Below are 24782 nucleotides of genomic sequence, written 5' to 3'. Positions count from 1 at the left end.
AAAACCACTTAGTGGGTTGAGGACAATTTGACCTGAAATTGACTCATAATTACAATAACTAAATATTTATTTATTTAACTAAATATTTCAATGCAGCTATCGGATACATGGGGGGTTAAATGTTGGCTAAATCTTGTCAACGTCCTATATATAGTCTAATGATTATTGAGTGATGACGCATGCCAGCGTGCGATGCAGCGGTTGAGTAGTAGCCTGGGAGAGCTAGCATGGCACAACTGGAGCCTCCACACGGAGAGAGGAATAGGCTACTCACGCATTTTCGCACACGTCTCGGGTGGTGCACAGGACACCGCAGGGGTTTTATCACGACTTATCGCTTCAATAAGTCTCTAATAAGGACCACGCTCTGCCTAAATAAAGGTGAAATCAATTAGCCAGACAGCAAATTAAATCATAGTAATCCGTCACTTACTATGGGGAATACGAAAATAACTCCAGAGGCCCTGCAAGAGCTACTTTACCGTTATAATTTAACGCGTCGGGAGTTTATTGAAATCTACAAAATCCAACCGCTGGTTTATACGCCTGAGCTTCCACCTGGAGCCAAGACACTGTTCGTGATTGTGTACGCGGTTATTTTCTTGCTGGCACTACTTGGAAATAGTTTGGTTGTTTACATCGTGGTGAGAAAGCGGGGAATCCAAACTGCCACGAACATCTTCATTTGTTCTCTAGCAGTGAGCGACCTCCTGATTTCGTTCTTCTGCATCCCATTCACTTTACTGCAGAACATCTCATCCGAGTGGCTAGGAGGTGAGAGAGTAATATCTATCTGTGTTTTATGAAGTGATTCACTTATAAATTGAGCCTGTTTTGTAAAAATTTGCCTAACTTGAATTCTGGATGGTTAGGGCTATTATGATAATAGGAGAGCCACGACTTTCAAAACCTACTATTGAGTCATCTACAATTTAGTGCATCACCTTATAAAATACATTCAAAATCGAATATTTAATATAACTTAATTGACTTTTTTCTGATGGTAATATAACCTATTTCGTTCACTACAGACAACCCAATAATAACTGAGGCTTTACAGTTTGCTGGTATAATTTGTTATATAGTCAGAACTTATGTGAGAAAGCAGAGGTACACTAAAAAGCAATGGCTCCATGGGGTTTCAAAGCTGTGGGTCTATGGGGATTCAAATATGTGGCTCTATGGGGTTTCAAAGCTGTGGCTCTATGGGGATTCAAAGCTGTGGCTTTATGGGGTTTCAAATCTGTGGCTCCATGGGGTTTCAAAGCTGTGGCTCCATGGGGTTTCAAAGCTGTGGCTCCATGGGGTTTCAAATCTGTGGCTCTATGGGGTTTCAAATCTGTGGCTCTATGGGGGTCTCAAATCTGTGGCTCTATGGGGTCTCAAATCTGTGGCTCTATGGGGTCTCAAATATGTGGCTCTATGGGGTCTCAAATATGTGGCTCTATGGGGTCTCAAATATGTGGCTCTATGGGGTCTCAAATATGTGGCTCTATGGGGTCTCAAATATGTGGCTCTATGGGGTCTCAAATATGTGGCTCTATGGGGTTTCAAATATGTGGCTCTATGGGGTTTCAAAACTGTGGCTCTATGGGGTTTCAAATCTGTGGCTCTGTCACGTTCTGACCATCGTTCATATGTGTTTTCCTTGTTTTAGTGTTGGTCAGGACGTGAGCTGGGTGGGCATTCTATGTTGTGTGTCTGGTTTGTATATTTCTATGTTTGGCCTGATATGGTTCTCAATCAGAGGCAGGTGTTAGTCATTGTCTCTGATTGGGAACCATATTTAGGTAACCTGTTTTGTGTTGGGTTTTGTGGGTGATTGTCCTTAGTGTCCTTGTTCCTGTCTATGCGTTAGTTTTCACTAGTATAGGCTGTTTCGGTTTTCGTTACATTCTTTGTTTTTTGTAGTGTTTAATATTGATTCGTGTTTTTTCGTTTTGTTCATTAAACATGGATCGCAATCTACACGCTGCATTTTGGTCCGACTCTCCTTCACACCTAGAAAACCGTTACAGGCTTTGTGGCTCTATGGGGTTTCAAATATGTGGCTCTATTGGGTTTCAAATATGTGGCTCTATTGGGTTTAAAATATGTGGCTCTATGGGGTTTCAAAGCTGTGGCTTTATATGGTCTACTTCATTTCATTACATAAAACGTTAACTTTAAATCATGTCTAGTTTCAACATGGTGACAATTTAATGAGGACCACTGATTAGAAATGATGAATGCAACCAGAATGGGATGTTTCATCATTAGACTACAACACCACAGATATGTCCCAAATAGCACCCTATTCTATAGGTAGTACACTACTTTTGACCAGAGCCCATAGGGCCCTGGTCAAAAGTAGCGCACTATATAGGCAGCATGCTACCGTTTAGGACACACACACCCTATTTTCGTAAAGAATCACGCAATTTGTTGAATAAGGTCCATGTTTGCAAAAGTAGAGATTCTCATGATTTAAGAATAATTTCCCCTGTCTCTGTAAGGTCCCTCAGTTGGATAGTGAATGTCAAACAAGGATTCAACCTCAGAGCAACCAATGAGCTTTAAAAGTATGGAATACATTTTTAGACAGGCACAGATCAGGGGAGGTAAAAAAAAATCCTAGCCACTGAATATCTCTTTGAGTTTGGTAATCTGTGGGTGGTGTGTCATATTTTTATTTGACCTTTATTTAACTAGGCAAGTCAATTAAGAACACATTCTTATTTACAATGATGTCCTAGGAACAGTGGATTACCTGCCTTGTTCAAGGGCAGAACGACAGATTTTTACCTTGTCAGCTCAGGGGTTTGATCTCTTGATCTTTTGGTTACTGGCCCAACGCTCTAAATCAAATCAAATCAAATCAAATGTATTTATATAGCCCTTCGTACATCAGCTGATATCTCAAAGTGCTGTACAGAAACCCAGCCTAAAACCCCAAACAGCAAGCAATGCAGGTGGAGAAGCACGGAGTAGCTTCCACTAACCACTAGGATACCTGCCGCCCCAGACCCCATATCCCCCAGATACTGTAAAGATCTGGCCATCCTTCCTTACTGAGCTGCAGAATAAAATGGAAACTGCTCATGGATATTTCTCTGAGGCTGAAGATGATTTTAAACAGTCAAGTGAATTCATTGGCTGAGCTCATTGCATTCACTCCACATTACTGGCCTGTATGACAAAGTGAAAAGAAGGAAGTCTGGGTAAAAAAAAAAAATCCCTTTCCAAATTACCATCCTGTTTGCAAAGCCCTTAAAAGAAATAAAGCAAGACAGCATCGTAAAGAAATGAACTTTTTGGCCTAAATTAAAAACATCAGGTTTTGATCAAATCCAACATAACACATCACAGAGTAAAACCCTCTCTAAAGCTCATTTCCTGCCATTCTAAACATTTTGCCATGTTCATATGGTATCTGAGTGAGAGAGACTAAAAAAATCAATTGGGGCCCCCTAGAGGTCAGTGCCCCAGGGCACGTGCCTTGCGTGCCTGGTCAGTAATTCGGCCATGATTACTACAAGGTTTAGATAGCTGGCTAGACTAACTTAACCAGTAATCTATAAAATGTTAGATGACACGGTCTAACTGAGTGACTGTCAGTGACTGATATAACGAGGAAAACTGCTCAAATTTTGAAATTGCATGCTGTGTATCCTACTATCCTTACTAACAGTAAGTTGAGACCCCAACCGAGTAGTGTGCATGGCTAAAGAGCTCTATTTTCATGTCATCTGACCAGGAAGTCAAATAAAACTTGATTCGATTTTTATTTGAAATAAAGATCTTTGGCCACGCACACCATTACTTGTCAAACAAAATATCTTTATCTGAGCAATTGTATTAGTATAAGATAATATAATTTCCCATTTTATTGAGCTTTCAATATAGCTCAGTATTTCTATTATTTATTTTATACAGTCTTTTTTGCTCAGCTTTATCAAGGGTGCCAATCATTTTGGACCTGTAACTGACATTTTCCCAATACCTCTTCCATTGTCCTGCCAACAAACTAATTCTGGTAAAAGCATTCAAACATCATTTCTATGATTTGCCTTAATTGTCTGGCAAAAAGAACCAATTTCTAGGAAAATCATTCAAGTATCATTACCCTGCGAACAGACACATCACTGATATACCTCTAAGTCGATCCTCTGTCAGTCAAATAAACCGATTCTAGTAAAAGCATTCAAGCATCAATATCAACCTTCTGTTATCAATCAAAAGGACACATTTTTGGGAAAATCATTCAATTATTATTATGTCCTCATTATACCATACATCATCCTTCCATTGTTAAGCAAACAGATACATACAGTGTAAGTATGTTAAAACACAACGCATAACATTTTTGTAAGCCTTCCATTGATTAGCAACAAGACACATTCCTAGGAAAAGCATTCAGGTATTTCACCTTCATAAGCACTAACCCGTTTGACTAAACTGTTACACAAGATACAGATTTGTATAAGACTGGCGGTAAAGAAGAACAATGTTTGCTGTCACATCTCTGGTCATGCATATAAGAATTGAATTGCGCACCAAATCATGTAGAAAATTGGCCATTACATTATTTATTATTTATTTATTTATTTATTTATTAGCAACCCTGGTGTCCACTAGCACCAGGGTTTTCATTGGCACCAGGTTGCCCACTGGCACAAGGTTGTCCACTAGCACCAGGGTTTTCATTGGCACCAGGTTGTCCACTAGCACCAGGTTGTCCACTAGCACCAGGTTGTCCACTGGCACAAGGTTGTCCACTAGCACCAGGGTTTTCATTGGCACCAGGTTGTCCACTAGCACCAGGTTGTCCACTAGCACCAGGTTGTCCACTAGCACCAGGGTTGTCCACTAGCACCAGGTTGTCCACTAGCACCAGGGTTGTCCACTAGCACCAGGTTGTCCACTAGCACCAGGGTTTTCATTGGCACCAGGTTGTCCACTAGCACCAGGTTGTCCACTAGCACCAGGTTGTCCACTAGCACCAGGGTTGGCCATTTGCACCAGGTTGTCCACTAGCACCAGGGTTGTCCACTAGCACCAGGGTTGTCCACTAGCACCAGGTTGTCCACTAGCACCAGGTTGTCCACTAGCACCAGGATTGTCCACTAGCACCAGGGTTTCCACTGGCATCAGGTTGTCCACTAGCACCAGGTTGTCCACTAGCACCAGGGATTTCACTGGCACCAGGGATTTCACTGGCACCAGGTTGTCCACTAGCACCAGGGTTTTCACTGGCACCAGGTTGTCCACTAGCACCAGGTTGTCCACTAGCCCCAGGTTGTCCACTAGCACCAGCGATTTCCCTGGCACCAGGTTGTCCACTAGCACCAGGTTGTCCACTAGCCCCAGGTTGTCCACTAGCACCAGGGTTTCACTGGCACCAGGTTGTCCACTAGCACCAGGTTGTCCACTAGCCCCAGGTTGTCCACTAGCACCAGGGTTTCACTGGCACCAGGTTGTCCACTAGCCCCAGGTTGTCCACTAGCACCAGGGTTTTCACTGGCACCAGGTTGTCCACTAGCACCAGGTTGTCCACTAGCACCAGGTTGTCCACTAGCACCAGGTTGTCCACTAGCACCAGGTTGTCCACTAGCACCAGGTTGTCCAATAGCACCAGGTTGTCCACTAGCACCAGGTTGTCCAATAGCACCAGGTTGTCCAATAGCACCAGGTTGTCCACTAGCACCAGGTTGTCCAATAGCACCAGGTTGTCCACTAGCACCAGGTTGTCCACTAGCACCAGGTTGTCCAATAGCACCAGGTTTTTACTGGCACCAGGTTGTCCACTAGCACCAGGTTGTCCAATAGCACCAGGTTTTTACTGGCACCAGGTTGTCCACTAGCACCAGGTTGTCCACTGGCACAAGGTTGTCCACTAGCACCAGGTTGTCCACTAGCACCAGGTTGTCCACTAGCACCAGGTTGTCCACTAGCACCCTTTCGGACACAGAAAAGGACTCCTGTGGATTGCATGCATTGGGCCTGGTCAAAGGTAGTGCACTACATAGGAATTAGGTTGCCATTTCAGACACAAGCTTTGTCCCTCTCCTCTTATAGGTGTTCTGGTGTGCAAGACCATTCCCTTTGTCCAGACAACAGCAGTGGTGACAGGTATACTCACTATGGCGTGCATCGCTCTGGAGAGGTACCAAGGCATCGTCCATCCACTCAGCATGAAGAGACAGTACACACCACAGAGAGCCTACAGGATGCTGGGTAAAGTAAAGATATGGACCTGTATTAACAAATTGTCTTAGAGTAGACAGTAAGTAGATAGTAATTTTTGCTTTTCTCTTTAGGGGAGAGAGGAACAAAGTCACCTTTGACCCTCCTCAGGGTTCGAAGTAGAGGCGTTGTTTTATTCTTCTGAGATACAAGAATTTAAGTCAATTCAGGTTTGGCCTTCCTCAGAGCCTTATTTACAAAGCGTATCGGAATAGGAATACTGATCTAGGACCAGATTGTCCTTTCAGATATTAATGAGTAAGATTATATGGATACAAGGGAGCAGTGGCGATTGGTCAACAAAAAAATATAGATATATTTTTGGTACAAAATATATACAGTACCAGTCAAAGGTTGGACACACCTACTCATTCAAGGGTTTTTCTTTATTTTTACTAGTTTCTACATTAGTCCCGTAGTCGCCTCTTCACTGTTGACATTGAGACTGGTGTTTTGCGGGTACTATTTAATGAAGCTGCCAGTTGAGGACTTGTGAGGCGTCAGTTTCTCAAACTAGACTCTCTAATGTACTTGTCCTCTTGCTCAGTTGTGCACCGGGCCTCCCACTCCTCTTTCTATTCTGGTTAGAGACAGTTTGTGCTGTTCTGTGAAGGGATTAGTACACAGCGTTTTATGAGATCTTCAGTTTCTTGGCAATTTCTAGCATGGAATAGCCTTCATTTCTCAGAACAAAATTTGACTGACGAGGTTCAGAAGAAAGGTCTTTGTTTCTGGCCATTTTGAGCCTGTAATCGAACCCACAAATGCTGATGCTCCATATACTCAACTTGTCTAAAGAAGGCCAGTTTTATTGCTTCTTTAATCAGAACAATATTTTTCAGCTGTGCTAACAATTGCAAAAGGGTTTTCTAATGATCAATTAGCCTTTTAAAATGATACACCTGGATTAGCTAACACAACGTGCCATTGGAACACAGGAGTGATGGTTGCTGATAATGGGCCTCTGTACGCCTATGTAGATATTCCATTAAAAATCAGCCATTTCCAGGGCCTCCTGGGTGGCCTAGGGCACTGGTCTCGTGGTAGTTGTGCCACCAGAGACTCTGGGTTCGCGCCCAGGCTCTGTCACAGCCGGCCGCGACAGGGAGGTCCGTGGGGCGATGCACAATTGGCATAGCGTCGTCCGGGTTAGGGAGTGTTTGGCCGTTAGGGATACCCTTGTCTCATCGTGCACCAGCGACTCCTGTGGCGGGCCGGGTGCAGTGCACGCTAACCAGGTCGCCAGGTACATGGTGTTTCCTCTGACACATTGGTGTGGCTGGCTTCCGGGATGGATGCGCACTGTGTTAAGAAGCGGTGCGCCTTGGTTGGGTTGTGTTTTGGAGGACACATGGCTTTTGACCTTCGTCTCTCCCGAGCCCATACAGGAGTTGTAGCGATGAGACAAGATAGTAACTACTAACAATTGGATACCACGAAAACGGGGTACAATTATTATTTTTTTAATCTACCGTTTCCAGCTATAATAGTCATTTAAAACATTTACAATGTCTACACTGTATTTCTGATAAATGTTGTTATTTTAATGGGCAACAAAAATGTGCTTTTCTTTCAAAAACATGGGCGTTTATTTGTGACACCAAACTTTGAATGGTAGTGTATATATATATATATATATATATATATATATTTTACTGAGGTCCGGACCTCTGTGTCCTCATATGTAGTTACGGCACTGGTAGAACCATTCATTTTGCTTTGTTCTCTTTGACTAGGAGTTGTTTGGCTTGCATCCATGATTGTTGGATCTCCCATGTTGTTGGTGCAACAGTTAGAGGTGGGTAAGATACTACACTCTGCGTAGTACTCCTGCCAATTGCTTTTAAGCTATTTCCCTGTCCAGATGTGTTAGATCTGTGATTACTTTGTGTGTGTGTGTGTGTGTGTGTGTGTTTGTGTATTCACACTTGTGTCTCTCTCCAGGTGAAATATGACTTCCTATACGACCTACACCACGTGTGCTGCCAGGAGCGTTGGCGCTCGGCCTCACACAGACAGCTGTATGCCACCTTCATCCTGGTAGTTCTGTTCCTCCTGCCCCTGGCGGCCATGTTGATCCTCTACACACGGATAGGGATCGAACTGTGGATCCGCAAGAGGGTGGGCGACTCCTCTGTACTTAACACCATGAACCAGGGAGAGGTGGGAAAGATCTCCAGGTCTGTATAGAGATACTGTATGTATGATACCTCACAAAATGACTCCATAAAAAACTTGTGTGTCCAACAACCTATACACATACATGGTAGTTACGTTCTGTAGGTACAGAGTGATTGCAGCGGACATGAGTCGGTACATGGTTGCTCATGGTCTTTTGATAAGGTAGCCCCTCTGCCTGCGACATCAAAATCAGTGTCAAGAAAGAATATCCTGTTGGTCTGGTGGTCAAGATGTTGGTTTCTCCCGTGGACGATCCTGTCCATGACATAATTATGATAATTTCACTGAATACTGAGTATAAGAATATTATCATATGATCCAAAAAGTTTCCTCATGTTAACCCGACAGATTAATATGTGTTTCTTATTCTTTGTTGGTGATTAGAAGGAAGAGGAGAGCCATCAAGATGATGATTACCATTGTGGTGCTATTCACTGTGTGCTGGGCCCCATTCCACACCGTCCACATGCTCTCTGACTACAGTAAGTCTGTCTGAGAAGCCAATAGCCATAAGACACTTCTCTTCTATACATCATTCAGTTGGTCTGAAAGTTGATTTTAATTATGGATTCATATGATTGGAAGTGAGACCCGGAGATGAAGGTCCCAGGGAGAATGGAGAGGCTGCTTTGCATCCTATTGTTACATTATTGCTGTTATGAAGAAACAAAACATCATGGGGACACTGGAAATAAGTTATTAAGATAAATGTTGGAGGGGGGGGGGGGGTTCTATTAAGCTAACATGGAGTGGTTTTAAGATGTTCATTTAGCTATTTGATTTAGAATTTTAGGTCCCCTGTAGGAATAACAAAACATATATACAGTACCAGTCAAAAGTTTGGACACACTGACTGATTCAAGGGTTTTTCTTGATTTTTCTTATTTATTACATTGTAGAATAATATTGAGGACATCAAAACTATGAAATAACACATGAATTCATGTAGTAACCAAAAAAAGTGTTAAACAAAACAAAACAAATCAAAGATTCTTCAAAGTAGCCACCCTTTGCCTTTATGACAGCTTTGCACACTCTTGGCATTCTCTCAACCAGCTTCATGAAGAATGCTTTTCCAACAGTCTTGAAGGAGTTCCCACATATGCTGAGCACTTGTTGGATGCTTTTCCTTCACACTGCGGTCCAACTTATCCCAAACCATCTCAATTGGGTTGAGGTCGGGTGTTTGTGGAGGCCAGGTCATCAGATGCAGCACTCCATCACTCTCCTTATTGGTCAAATAGCCCTTATACAGCCTGGAGGTGTGTTTGGAGTCACTGTCCTGTTGAAAAACAAATGATAGTCCCACTAAGCGCAAACTAGATGGGATGGCGTAACGCTGCAGAATGCTGTGGTAACCATGCTAGTTAAGTGTGCCTTGAATTCTAAATACATCACAGACAGTGTCACCAGAAAAGCACCACCACACCTCCTCCTCCGTGCTTCACAGTGGGAACCACACATCCAGAGATCATCTGTTCACTTACTCTGCATTTCACAAAGACATGGCGGTTAGAACCAAAAATCTCAAATTTGGACTAATCAGACCAAAGGACAGATTTCCACTGATCTAATGTCCCTTGCTCGTGTTTCTTGGCCCAATCAAGTCTATTCTTATTATTGGTGTCCTTTAGTAGTGGTTTCTTTGCAGCAATTTGACCATGAAGACCGGATTCACACACAGTCTTCTCTGAACAGTTGATGTTGAGATGTCTATTACTTGAACTCTGTGAAGCATTTATTTGGGCTGCAATCTGAGGTGCAGTTAATGAACTTATTCTCTGCAGCAGAGTTAACTAGTTCTTCCTTTTCTGTGGTGGTCCATCATAGCGCTTGGTGGTTTTTGTGGCTGCTCTTGAAGAAACTTTCAAAGTTCTTAAACATTTCCGGGATGATTGTCATGTCTTAAAGTAATGATGGACTGTCGTTTCTCTTTGCTTATTTGAGCTGTTCTTACCATAATATGGACTTGTTTTTTTACCAAATAGAACTTTCTTCTGTATTCCACCCCTACCTTGTCACAACACAACTGATTGGCTCAAACGCATTAAGAAGGAATGAAATTCCACTAATTAACTTTTAACAAGGCACACCTGTTAATTGAAATGCATTCCAGGTAACTGCCTCATGAAGCTGGTTGAGAGAATGCCAAGGGTGTACAAAGCTGTCATCAAGGCAAAGGGTGGCTACTTTGAAGAATCTCAAGTATAAAATCTATTTTGATTTGTTTAACACACATTTTTGGTTACTACAGGATTCCATATGTGTTATTTAATAATTTTGATGACTTTGCCCTAAGGGTCAAAACATTGTTAATAAATATCACCTGGTAGCATGAGCAGCAGTCTGCAGCATGTTCCTTTCTGTTTTCCATGAGTTTGCCTCACTCCAGCACCCGCGGAAAGTACCTGGATGTGCGTATGTTCTTCAGCTTTTGTTCACTATTCTACAATGTAGAAAATAGTCTAAATAAAGAAAAACCCTTGAATGAGTAGGTGTATCCAAACTTTTGATGGGTACTGTATATGTTTGATGAATTATTGAATTTGGCCTTTACTACTTTAGCCCATAGAAATGCACTGAATAACGCATTCAGAAATGGCAAAACAGACAAAATATCAAAAAGAAGGAACAAGGTTTTGAAGTGTCTGTCCTATATCTAGGAGATATAAGAAAAGCTCAGGAAATATATGTTTTGGTAAACATATTTAACCCCCTTTTTTGTTGGCACAAAACTGCTTCTATACTTCCATATTTTTTTTACCAGTACCTCGTTACCTTCAGACAAGTCCCGTGACACTTGTGGGAGTCATAGAGCAAAGCCGAGGCTCGTCTATCCATAGAGTGATCATATTAGTTTGTAGCCCAAACGGTTCGGACGCTACAGACATAAGTTGGCACATTGGCGGTACCACTTCAGATGAGTCCCGTGGGGCTTGTGGGGGGTCATAGAGCAAAATGGAGAACACCATTGTGTTCATGAGAGTCTCATCTTTCCATAGTGTGGTCAAACTGTTCAGACGCTATAGATGTTTTTGTGAGAAGACCAATTTTAGGGATGTCTCCTGGTCTGACAAACAGCGCTGTAGCACTGCCACATTCCACCGCAGATGCGGAAGGCTGACATGGTATTCATGAGTTTATCTGACACTGGGGAAGTAGATAAAGAACTTCAGTGCCAAAATTCTGAAGTATCCCTTTAAACAGATGGAAATTGATGGGTATTTTTGTATTATGTTAATTAGATTGACACACGGATGCGTCAATTGATTATTAAGGATTAAGTACCACATTATCTAACAATCCCACCTAATTCAATTCCACATTATCATTCCCATCCTCAGATTACTTGGACGAGCAGTTCAACGACATCACGGTGAACATGATCATGGCCATCGCCCAGGCCATCGGTTTCTCCAACTCCTTCAACAACCCTATCATCTACGCCTTCATGAATGAGAACTTCCAGAAGAAATGTGTGTCCACCTTCTCCCAGTGCTGCCGACGGCCAAACCAGAGGGTTGGAGCTCTAGACGTCACCAGTAGATCCAAACTACATGTCCGTTTTACCCGACCGAGGGACAGACAAGAGGCGGCCATCTTGGAAGACATGTCCATCATACAGGCCACCAGGACACAGATTGGTGGGATTGAGAATGGTGCCTTAAAGCTAAATACAGTTCCATCCTATGCAGAGGAGGAGATCTTGTTTGTGACCTGTGAGCCACAGACATGAGTGGAAGTCCGATGTAGATATGCCTATATTAGATTTGGGACTTCTGTTCCCTAATGTGGTCCTGCTTGGCTCAGTTGGTAGAGCTTGCCCCGCCAGGGTTGTGGGTTCGATTCCCGGGGCCACCCATACGTAGAATGTATGCATGACTGTAAGTCACTTTAGATGGAAGCGTCTGCTAAATGGCATCTATTATCAACAGTGAGGTTACAATTGAATCAAGTGATTGATCCTAAATACAAGGACCAGTCATTCACACCTTACTTTTAAAGGACACCTAAAGTCAGTGTGTAGGTTTCTTTTCTGGATTAGATTTGTATCTGACAAATAATGGATATGACCACTCTACTCATGTGTGACCTTAGACATGAGATTCTGAACTCTGGAGAGAGAATATATGGCATCAATCATCCATATTGTATTTATCTACCTTGTTTTTCTTCCACTTAGGGCCTGTCTTGTTTTATAGTGCTGCCTTTGAAAACTGACTATAGGTAGGGTATTGGTATCCTCCAGAGTTATGTATTATTTGTGAAGTTTGTGCATACATTGTTGTGGCATTAAATAAAACTGTGCTGTGAAGTATTTTTCCATTTTCTTTGACAACAGATGGAAGTGTAGGAATGTGTCATGCAGGGGAGGCTAGTGAAATCCTAAACAAAGAGTTGCGTTTATATTTTTGTTCAGTATATGTAAATTGAAAAGTATTTTGTAATGTATTTTCGTTGTGTCGGACCCCAGTAAGACTAGCTGTCGCCATTGATGTTTGCTAATGGGGACCTTAATAAAATCAAATAAAAAATGTCATGCACCCATTATTTTAGAGGGTGCACGAAGTACGTGAGAATGGAAGGTGGGTGGTATTCGGAGAAATTCGCTTTTTCTAAAAACCTGAAACAACATTTTCCTGCAATCTAGAGCCATAATCATTATTCTTAATTCTATGTAAAAAAAATATATATATAAATAATAATAAGTATATTTTTCTGCATAGGTTATCTAAGCATACATCTTTACCTGTCCAATTTTCATTTAATTAATGATGGACATTGATTCTTTAAGAACTTTTATGCCTTCGGAGTTTTGTACATCTGCCACACTGGTATAGTATCATAACCCAAGAGTTAAAGCTATTTTAGTTTTTTCTAAAGTATAAAAACCTTGCCAGCAGGTATGCCAAAGCCAATTTACTAAAATTGCTAGGTGGCTAGAATTACAGAGAAACAACAAAACATGTTTGCTTTATTTAATCATCAAGAAGGAATCAATCGGCTACATAACTTGATCAAATTCATTTACAAACATACCTCCTGTGAGTCCTGACTATCACCGGAAGCTAAAATCAAATCACTTGACACTTTCTCTCCTACACTGACAATACTGTCTGCATACACTAGAGCAGGAGTATCTAGCGTCCTGCCTAGCATATCTTTGCTCAGTGGTGCACCTTGGAAGGAACCACTTAATAGGGAAAATACCGCTGACAGATATGTTTATAAATAATTATGATATAACGTGGTCTAAAAAAATGAAGTTAAGTCATTAATTTAACATCTGATATAAATGTAACATCTGAAAAAATGTCTCTGAAATTCCTCTCTCTGGAATGTGATTCTTTGAGGTTTGAATCCATAAAAATAAATTAAATAACCATGTTACGGTGCATTTTAAATCCAGTTTCTCATGGATTTCAATATGTGAAATCCGTGGTTCTGTTTGGCTCGGTTGGTAAGAACGTGGTCCAAACTATTTCGTTCCGATGGTCCAGCAAAATGTTAATTGTTGGACATAACAGACTGTAAAAACACCAGGAAATCAGCTCCAAGTGATTTTAATTTTGGAAATCTGCTCCCAAGTATTCCCATGCATAATACAGAGACGTGATCGTATACAAATGTAATCAAGGTTTGAAAAAATTATGATTGAATCTAATATCATATATCTTCGGGCTTCTTGCGGTCAATTTGCAGTCTACAAATGATTTGTAATTATGTCTGGCCCACCGACCAGCCGCTCAAGAAAAAATCGGCCTGCGGCTGAATCAAGTTGATGATCCCTGCTCTACAAACAAGTAGTGAACACTGGAAATGTGTCTATTTTAATCCATGACCCAAATCACGGCACAGGCTGTCATTGACGCTACTTGACTGACATCTAGCGGTATGGGGAGGATTTTCTCTCTATGATTTCTCTACTTCTCCATTACCGCCAATTTTCATGAATGACGTGAATAAAAATACTTCCATGTCGTTCAATAATAAACAAAAGTATACATTAACATACATTGTTGCGTTAATAAATAATAATGTGGTGGACTACTTTTGGAAAAAGGGCATCAGAGCATGATTGTGTAACTGCTAGATGAATAAAATGGCCACAAATTAATAAATGTGTAATAAATAAACATGTTATTTCTTAATGTAATGCATACAATTTTATATAGAATACTCATACTCACACATATAGGATACTCATACTCAATATAAATATATATACATTCACGTCAGTAAGTACAGAAAATAAAATACAGATTAATCATTGAGTATTTTTGGATAACACAAATTTGTTTGCCAAAATTACATGGGCATTTATTTTATTTTGTGACGTTTGATCTATTGTCATATACACTTAAGAAAATAGTACATACAAAGGACAAAACGACACGTTATATTTTCCACTGTGGGCTCTCAAATAATCTGCATGTATTTTTAGTCAGGCAAGAAATTTGGTCGCACCGCTTCCATTCAGGCATTTGGTTGGCCAGCTTCGGGCCCTTCCTCCTTTTCCGCATCCCTGAGAGGCTGATGCCAAGATGGTGAGTCTTGTGGCATAAAATGTAGAATTAAATCCTTCATATATCTTAAGCATCCTTTCGTCGTTGTTAAAGTCATGAAGTCCGAATACATTGACAAGCCATCCCTGATAGGAATATTACAACATTTACGTTTTAAAAGCTATTTTTAGTCCTTTAAGAACTGGTGGCCTAACCGATCTCTGGCTTTTGGATCGCCTCTTCATTCGGTTGTGCAAGCCATTCAGTAATTTTATAACACATGACTTCTATTTTTCCACGACTACAAGTTGGTGGCTACATTGTGTTTTTTTTACAGTATGATATAATGCCGTTATTTGGCCAGCACGGGCTTAATGGCTAGCAAGGTGTCCTCGACTGCTGTGGCTAACGGTAGTCTCCCTGACACAGCATGTCAGTTGTAAAAGCAGCATTGTTATTCTGGATACTATCTAGCTAAAGTTAAATTCCACAAGATGACTAACGTTAACTCACCACAAATGCATGATATTTGGCACATACCTTGTAATCAATCCAACCAGAAGTACTCATGTCTTTGAAGTAGTTAGCTAACTACCTTCCATCTAAACAGGTCTAGCAAACGTTGGCCGGCTAACGTTAGTTAGCTAGGTTGCGAACTAAGGTTAGTGACGCTAGCAACCTGTCCGCATGATTTGGTTTATAAGTACTTGGCATACTTTTCACGAAGCTAGCTACTAAATCTTACCTGTGTAAGTCACGAAATACAAGGTAATGAGGTTGGCTAACTACCTCTAGGTGCCTGGTGTGAGCTGATGTGTTATTGTCATGCAACAAATATTTTTTTATTTTTTGCCCTGCTAATCAACTAGCTACCTGACAAAGCCATCATCTTTTTCAATACTTGTTGCTGTTTACTACTTGTATATATTATGTGTGTAGGGTCCCCAGCGTATCAGGATCCTGTTCCAGTCGTAATTTCCATATTTTGTTGAAAGTAGTGGCTAGAATATAAACACGTTCAATTACTGTAAAAAAAAACGTGTTCACCTGCAAGAAGGGGTCTGAAAAGCTACCTATAACGATATTGTCATTCCAGTATTGTAAATGCTAACCTCTGTTTTCCATCTACTTGCAGAACGACACAGTGACAGTCAGAACCCGGAAGTTTATGACAAACCGGCTGCTTCAGAGGAAGCAAATGGTAAGCCCAAATGTTTCTTTCCTACCACTATAACACCAAAACATGACCTCAATTGCTGTATACTGAGTGTTCACCACACATTATTTAGTGAAGCAATTGTCTGCGGTTTCCTTTCATTTTTATAAGTGCTGCGTGGTCTATAACTGTTCCTCCATTGTCTCCTTTTCTAGGTTGTTGATGTCCTCCATCCAGGCAAAGCCACAGTCCCTAAGACTGAGATCAGGGAGAAGCTGGCCAAAATGTACAAGACCACCCCCGATGTGGTGTTTGTCTTCGGCTTCAGGACACAGTTTGGTGGTGGCAAGACGACAGGTTTCGCCATGGTCTACGACTCTCTCGACTACGCTAAGAAGAACGAGCCCAAGCACAGACTGGCCAGGGTGAGTGGATGCTGGAAAAATGGAAATAAGTTTTGAGGTTTTTTATTTGGGGGGGGCTTTATTCTATTAATTTGTATGACACCATGTCTGTGTATAGTTTGTCCCATCAGTATCATCTATTGTCTGCTAGTGATGCCCTTGATGCACATTGCAAGCAGTGCTATTTTGGTAAATATGTTTTTGTTCTCACAGCACGGTCTCTATGAGAAGAAGAAGTCCTCCAGAAAACAGCGCAAGGAACGCAAGAACAGAATGAAGAAAGTACGAGGTACCAAGAAAGCCAGTGTGGGTGCTGCTGGCAAAAAGGTAACTTGGCTGTTCCTCCTATGGTGCATTCCTCTTGCTACAGTATGGGTGCATCTCAATAGTCACAATTTTACACAAGCTGCTTTTGTTGGCCTTCCTCTGCTTTGATTTGAAAACGCAGTGGGTGAATGTATAATGATGTATGTACAATATGGTGTATGTACAAGATTTATGTTTTCACCCAAGAGAACTTCACATCTGTGCAGATGGAAGGGGCAGCATAAGACTATTGAAACACCCCACGTGTCACTTCATTCTTATTAGTTAATTATTCATTACATGCATATCTTTTCTGCTTCCTAAGTCTTAGTTTTGTCTTTATTTATGTGTTCTTACTGTTTTAATGAGTCATCTTTTTCTCCCAAACTGTTCTTTGGGACTGTAGAAGGTAAATGTTTTCATCAGTAGACTAACTGCTGTGTGTAGATAATGCTACTGTGGTGTTCCTAGCTGACTTCATCCCAATCCTCCCTTTTATATAACCAAAAAATCTACTGCCTTTTTACATGTGGATTTCTTTAACGTCCACATTGGGTTTCAGTTCAGTCCCCTACCAGTTAGAATGAGCAACTAAGTATTAACTCGTGACCCTAATTTTGTGAACTGAACACTAATAGTGGTTTAGATCCCAAGTTAAACCATATTGTGTAATCTTAAGACTCAATAGTAGGTCGCCAAGTGGATCTCTGAAAGACTAGAAACTAGAGCCATTTCTCAATTCATTCCTGGACGACCCCACTGGAGAACATATGTTTGTTTTAGTCCAGCACTAACACATAATTCAACTAGTCAAGTCTTAGTGCTGGGTTAGAACACAAATATGCACCCCCCAAGAATGGATTGATAGACTTTCTAGCTGCATTTGTGTGTATTTATTGAAATTCCCACATCTAGTGCTCAGCATTCAGTTTGGATTGTATTATTTTCCTGGGTGGAGTTGACTGAATTTTGTCATTCATCTTCAGTGCAAATCTTATGCCCTTCAGGGGTCTACTCTGAGTAAAGTATTTAAGTAAAGTAGCTTAACATTATCTTCATCCTTTTGCCTTTCTTTTGCCTCCTGTGGATTTCTTTTACAGAAATGAGGTCTGTTCCAGGTATTAAGCAAAGCGGGCATGGCGTGCTGTTATTCATGTGTTGAAATGAACATAGACTCTTATATCCTGGTAGCGCTAGTTGAGACCGGTCTCTGCATGTCTCACCTGTAGTCTTTCCACAACCTTTTATCTACCAGTACCAACCTTCCCTCTTCAACCCACCCTATTTCCCTAAACTCCTAAAGTTACCCTGGCTGTTGGTACTTATACCCTGACAAATAATCTTATATCCACTAACGTCATATCAACTTAAAGTCTAAATTACACTACTACTTTGCTTCTAAAGGTTATTATTCTTATTCTGCTGTTAAACTATTACATCTTTGTATTTGTCAACCGCTGAGTACAGTTATGCTAACATGCAGTACAAGCGGTGGCCTCCGGTTGTCATGTAATAAAGCAAGTCTAGAGTGATGCACTAGATAATAAGTTATAACCAACTACTGTCTGTGTGAGGCAACTGAACCACATGTCCACTTATACAACTTTTCTGAAACATTAACCTTCATAATGTAATTTAGGCATGTATTTAATTTAATGTTCTTTTATATATATTTTGATGTTTTATTATACTAGACTGACAAATAAATTGGTATCTTCACTGAGCTGAAAAATGTAAGATGCACTATGCAGAAAGTTTGCCTAATTTCAGTTTGTGACAAAACAAGGAAGTATTGTCGAGAATCATTGTACCATCTAAACCGCTGTGAAATATATTTTCTGTAACCATAAAATATTGTGTTTTCGGCAGTTTGAAGCTGGTGTACAAAACCAAAAGTAAGACGCAAACCGAACTTAAGAACGGGAAGCATTGAAATAATGCACATAGAACAGATCTACTGCTTCTTAGACTTGCTTTCAATGAGAATGACAGATCTATAACACGTTTCTGTGAATTTGGTTGGTTGCCCAAAAAGTTTAATTGCAGCTTTATCTGTAATTTACTATAACCCATGTGTAGGTTGAGCCCACGTCCCTAGCAAATGCATCTGTTCCCACACCCAATTTCAATACTATTACCCCCCCCTTGAGTATAGTGGTGTGTAGGTTGAGCCCACGTCCCTAGCAAATGCATCTGTTCCCACACCCAATTTCAATACTATTACCCCCCCCCTTGAGTATAGTGGTGTGTAGGTTGAGCCCACGTCCCTAGCAAATGCATCTGTTCCCACACCCAATTTCAATACTATTACCCCCCCCCTTGAGTACAGTGGTGTGTAGGTTGAGCCCACGTCCCTAGCAAATGCATCTGTTCCCACACCCAATTTCAATACTATTACCCCCCCCCTTGAGTATAGTGGTGTGTAGGTTGAGCCCACGTCCCTAGCAAATGCATCTGTTCCCACACCCAATTTCAATACTATTACCCCCCCCCTTGAGTATAGTAGTGTGTAGGTTGAGCCCACGTCCCTAGCAAATGCATCTGTTCCCACACCCAATTTCAATACTATTACCCCCCCCCCCCCCTTGAGAATAGTGGTGTGTAGGTTGAGCCCACGTCCCTAGCAAATCCATCTGTTCCCACACCCAATTTCAATACTATTACCCTCCCCCCCCCTTGAGTATAGTGGTGTGTAGGTTGAGCCCACGTCCCTAGCAAATGCATCTGTTCCCACACCCAATTTCAATACTATTACCCCCCCCCCCCCCCCCTTGAGTATAGTGGTGTGTAGGTTGAGCCCACGTCCCTAGCAAATGCATCTGTTCCCACACCCAATTTCAATACTATTACCCCCCCCCCCCCCTTGAGTATAGTGGTGTGTAGGTTGAGCCCACGTCCCTAGCAAATGCATCTGTTCCCACACCCAATTTCAATAATATTACCCCCCCCCCCCTTGAGTATAGTGGTGTGTAGGTTGAGCCCACATCCCTAGCAAATGCATCTGTTCCCACACCCAATTTCAATACTATTACCCCCCCCCCCCCCCCCCCCCCCCCCCCTTGAGTATAGTGGTGTGTAGGTTGAGCCCACATCCCTAGCAAATGCATCTGTTCCCACACCCAGTTTCAATACTATTACCCCCCCCCCCCCCCCCCCCCCCCCCCCTTGAGTATAGTGGTGTGTAGGTTGAGCCCACATCCCTAGCAAATGTATCTGTTCCCACACCCAATTTCAATACTATTACCCCCCCCCCCCCCCCCCCCCCTTGAGTATAGTGGTGTGTAGGTTGAGCCCACATCCCTAGCAAATGCATCTGTTCCCACACCCAATTTCAATACTATTACCCCCCCCCCCCCCTTGAGTATAGTGGTGTGTAGGTTGAGCCCACATCCCTAGCAAATGCATCTGTTCCCACACCCAATTTCAATACTATTCCCCCCCCCCTTGAGTATAGTGGTGGATAGATTGTGAACTTCTGTTTTGCAGATGAACTAACTTCCCTTCCTCTGTTTTCCTACAGTGAGCCCGGAGAATCAGGGATGGTCCTCGTGCTCAAGATGTTCTTGTATATTGTCATCAAATAAAACGTTTGGAAAAGTCACTCCTGTTTTCACAACTTATTTTTATATGCCCTGGACAAATTTGACACGTTTGTGTATACTGTTACATTTGCAGTGTGCGGTAAATATACTGAACAAAAATATCAATGCAACATGAGTGAAATGAAATATCCCAGAAATGGTCCATATGCACAAAATCCTTCTTTCTCATGTTGTGCACAAGAGTGTTTACATCCCTGTTAGTGAGAAGTTCTCCTTTGCCAAGATAATCCATCAACCTGACAGGTGTGCTATTTCAATAAGCTGATTAAACAGCATGATCATTAAACGGGTGCACCTTGTGCTGGGGACAATAAAAGGCCACTAGTGTGTAGTTTTGTCACGAGACTCGGATGTCTCAAGTTTTGAGGGACTGTGCAATTGGTATGCTGATTGCAGGAATGTCCACCAGAGCTGTTGCCAAATAATGTTAATTTTTCTACCATAAACTGCCTCTGATGTATAACAGTAGTTTAGGGGATAGAGGGATAATGAGGTAAATTGTTACTTGTACTACTGCGTTGATCTTGCATAAGTAAGCTTGTGAGATTTGTGTGGTTGTACAAGCAGAGATGTAAGCAGAAGAGAGACATCCCACTCGCAAATTTTTTCCTGGTTACGTTCTTGGATCATATAGGCAATGAACTAAGCAGACCAGACCCAGCTGATATTGCATTGGTGTCTATGGGAGAGACATTAAGCAGACTAGAACAAATGTTTTTTCCATTTGTAATTGAGCTGAGTTACAATCATTTATCCACCATCTACGGTACAAAGCTAACAGTAGGAGGCCCTAACAATAGGTGGGAAGGCAAGCGGTCTGCTTATTGCTTCAACCCCTTGTGAACAGATTGATGCGAGTCGACCCTGTCGCTTTGTCTCTTATGCTGGTAAATGTAGTAATGGATCAGAAAATGAAGACTTCAGGGTCAAAGATTCAGAATTGTCTGGAGAGTGCCCCCTACTGGCCAACCAACATTACAGACTCCTGCTACATTCTCCTTTTAATACTGTTGAATGGTGTTCCCTTTGAATGAGTCTGAAAATATCCAATATTACCAAATGCATTGAATGTTGAATTACTGAGGTGATTTGTGGATACACTATTGTCCTATATGATAATGGTCTCATACACTGGTCCAGTGTGTTCTTATTCTTTGTAGACATTTAGTTTGCTCTTATGACTTGAATATTTCCACCTTAATTTCTCACAATGAGAGAAGACATAAATGAAAGGCTTCATTCTAATGAAGTTGAAAATATTTAAAGTGTTTTGTAAAAATGGTTCCATTGTGTTCACCAAGACTGAAGACCCTTGGTGTGAGCACAGAGCTGAACCAATGGTGCTACGTTGCAGAGACTACTACTGCTGTAATTCATAGTGATTTGTCTTGGGCTATGCACTTTGTTGACAACATACCTGGCTCCTACCAGGTGACATGGAAAGGTCAGCGTCCCCACCTCATGACTGCTGTCCCTGATGTCTCAACACTAGGTCCCCCTGGGTTCTCTGTACACAAACTTGCTTCTGTCACATCCTTACATGGTCTCATCACTTACGCTGATGGCACTCAACTCTTTCTCACATTCCATACACGTATGATTTCTGTGTGGCTGGCAGACATCTCTGCTTGGATGTTGGCCTGCCACGTCAAGCTCAAACTCTACAACACAGCACTGCTATTCCTTCCTGGGGAAGGCGTGCCAGATCCAAGACCTCTCCATCACAGTTGACATACTCCATTGTTGTGTCCACCTTCCAGACTAAATCATCTCTGTGGTTTTGGTCACGCTGAACTGATGGTGCTACAATGCAGACTACTAATGCTGTAACCCATTGATTCACAGAATAGTTCAACCTGTACATGTTTATTAAATTGTATGTCTCAGGCTCTGCACTCTCTTTGTTGTCACCTTGGCATGACAGGTGAAGTGAAACAATGTGAGCGTGTGAGATCAAGCTTCTGATACAACTGGGTAGTCATAAAAACATGGAGCCTGACCTTCACCTCAGTCTGGCGAACACACAATACATCAGTAGCCTTGTGTGAGCCAGAACAGATCATCACAGGGTAGCAGCTTGATGTAGAAGTACACCCCCTGGACAGGACACTAGTCTATTGCGGATCTTTACCCCAAATCTAGCTTAATGCTGAGTGCCAAGCAGAGACTCATAATTTCAACAAAGGACAAAGAGTATGATTTGTAGTTAAACATGAGAGAGCACCCCAGACTTCTTCTGGCACCACACACATTCAAATCAAATGTATTTATAAAGCCCTTCTTACATCAGCTGATATCTCAAAGCGTTGTGCAGTAACCCAGCCTAAAACCCAAACAGCAAGCAAAGCACAGTGGCTAGGAAAAACTCCCTAGAAAGGCCAGAACCTAGGAAGATAACCTCGAGAGGCACCAGGCTATGAGGGGTGGCCAGTTCTCTTCTGGCGGTGCCTAGTGGAGATTACAACAGAACATGGCCAAGATGTTCAATTGTTCATAGATGACCAGCAGGGTCAAATAATAATAATCACAGTGGTTGTCGAGGGTGCAACAGGTCAGCACCTCAGGAGTAAATGTCAGTTGGATTTTCATAGCTGATCATTCAGAGTATCTCTACCACTCCTGCTGTCCCTAGATAGTTGAAAACAGAAGGTCTGGGACAGGTAGCACGTCCGGTGAACAGGTCAGGGTGCCATAGCCGCAGGCAGAACAGTTGAAACTGGAGCAGCAGCACGGCCAGGTGGACTGGGGACAGCAAGGAGTCACCCACTTTGCCAAAGCACAGCCCCCACACCACTAGAGGGATATCTTCAACCCCCAACTTACCATCCTGAGACAAGGCCGAGAATAGCCCACAAAGATCTCCGCCACGGCACAACCCAAGGGGGGGGGGGCACCAACCAAGACAGGAAGATCACGTCAGTGACTCAACCCACTCAAGTGACGCACCCCTCCTAGGGATGGCATGGAAGAGCACTAGTAAGCCAGTGACTCAGCCCCTGTAATAGGGTTAGAGGCAGAGAATCCCAGTGGAAAGAGGGGAACCGGCCAGGCAGAGACAGCGAGGGTGGTTCGTTGCTCCAAAGCCTTACCGTTCACCTTCACACTCCTGGGCCAGACTACACTCAATCATATGACCTACTGAAGAGATGATTCTTCAGTAAAGACTTTAAGGTTGAGACCGAGTCTGCATCTCTCACATGGGTAGGCAGACCATTCCATAAAAATGGAGCTCTATAGGAGAAAGCCCTGCCTCCAGCTGTTTGCTTAGAAATTCTAGGGACAGTTAGGACGCCTGTGTCTTGTGACCGTAGTGTATGTACGGCAGGACCAAATCAGAAAGACAGGTAGGGGAAAGCCCATGTAATGCTTTGTAGGTTAGCAGTAAAACCTTGAAATCAGCCCTTGCCTTAACAGGAAGACAGTGTAGAGAGGCTAGCACTGGAGTAATATGATCAAATATTTAGGTTCTAGAAAAGATTCTAGCAGCCGTATTTAGCACTAACTGAAGTTTATTTAGTGCTTTATCCAGGTAGCCGGAAAATAGAGCATTGCAGTGGTCTAACCTAGAAGTGACAAAAGCATGGATTAATTTTTCTGCATCATTTTTGGACAGAAAGTTTCTGATTTTTGCAATGTTACATAGATGGAAAATAGCTGTCCTTGAAACAGTCTTGATATGTTCGTCAAAAGAGAGATCAGGGTCCAGAGTAACGCAGAGGTCCTTCACAGTTTTATTTGAGACGACTGTACAACCATCAAGATTAATTGTCAGATCCAACAGAAGATCTCTTTGTTTCTTGGGACCTAGAACAAGCATCTCTGTTTTGTCCAAGTTTAAAAGTAGAACATTTGCAGCCATCCACTTCCTTATGTCTGAAACACAGGCTTCCAGCGAGGACAATTTTGGGGCTTCACCATGTTTCATCGAAATGTACAGCTGTGTATCATCCGCATAGCCGTGAAAGTTAACATTATGTTTCCGAATGACATTACCAAGAGGTAAAATATATAGTGAAAACAATAGGGGTCCTAAAACAGAACCCTGAAGAACACCGAAAATTACAGTTGATTTGTCAGAGGACAAACCATCCACAGAGACAGTAGAAAGAGGAGGAAGGGAAGCGCTACTAATGTACACAATAGTACATTTTAGTAGATAGGTTCTCTTTGGTAAAAGGGGTAAATTGGTAATCAAAAAGAAAGGAGGACCAAGGCACTCTTCATATAATTAATTGAAATGCCTTTATTAGTATGGCATGTTCAATAGAAACAAAGTTTTTTTAAACCGACGCGTTTCGGCTGCATGGCCTTCATCAGGAAGTACAACAACAAAAAATACAATGTCCTCTCTTGAACAGCTTTTCCAATTAGCCCTAATATAAAGAGGGAGTGGTTACAAAAT

At 42.0% G+C, this 24782-nt stretch overlaps 2 protein-coding genes across 6 annotated transcripts; both read left to right on the top strand.

Moving 5' to 3' along the window:
- The first annotated feature begins 174 nt into the window (after positions 1-174).
- On the top strand, positions 175-12941 carry qrfpra (pyroglutamylated RFamide peptide receptor a). The gene is made up of 6 exons (XM_020461107.2): positions 175-774; positions 6058-6216; positions 7962-8023; positions 8170-8405; positions 8791-8888; positions 11751-12941. Exons 1-6 carry the CDS (start codon positions 435-437, stop codon positions 12140-12142), a joined length of 1287 nt encoding a protein of 428 aa, XP_020316696.1. The 5' UTR covers positions 175-434; the 3' UTR covers positions 12143-12941.
- A 1917-nt stretch (positions 12942-14858) lies between these two features.
- On the top strand, positions 14859-20379 carry rps24 (ribosomal protein S24). Of its 5 annotated transcripts, XM_031823747.1 has the most exons (7): positions 14885-14954; positions 16048-16113; positions 16284-16493; positions 16686-16799; positions 17185-17187; positions 17879-17896; positions 20299-20379. In XM_031823747.1, exons 1-6 carry the CDS (start codon positions 14952-14954, stop codon positions 17882-17884), a joined length of 402 nt encoding a protein of 133 aa, XP_031679607.1. In that variant the 5' UTR covers positions 14885-14951; the 3' UTR covers positions 17885-17896; positions 20299-20379. The 5 variants fall into 5 exon arrangements, with proteins under 5 accessions (XP_020316700.1, XP_031679607.1, XP_020316699.1 ...); XM_020461110.2 differs by lacking the exon at positions 17185-17187; XM_020461111.2 differs by lacking the exons at positions 17185-17187; positions 17879-17896 and having other exon boundaries at positions 14859-14954.
- The last annotated feature ends 4403 nt before the right edge of the window (positions 20380-24782 follow it).

The sequence above is a fragment of the Oncorhynchus kisutch genome, linkage group LG4 (assembly GCF_002021735.2).
Source record: "Oncorhynchus kisutch isolate 150728-3 linkage group LG4, Okis_V2, whole genome shotgun sequence".
Lineage (NCBI taxonomy): Eukaryota > Metazoa > Chordata > Actinopteri > Salmoniformes > Salmonidae > Oncorhynchus > Oncorhynchus kisutch.
The sequence above is the reverse complement of the archived record's forward strand: the minus strand, read 5'-3'. Positions and strand labels throughout refer to the sequence as shown.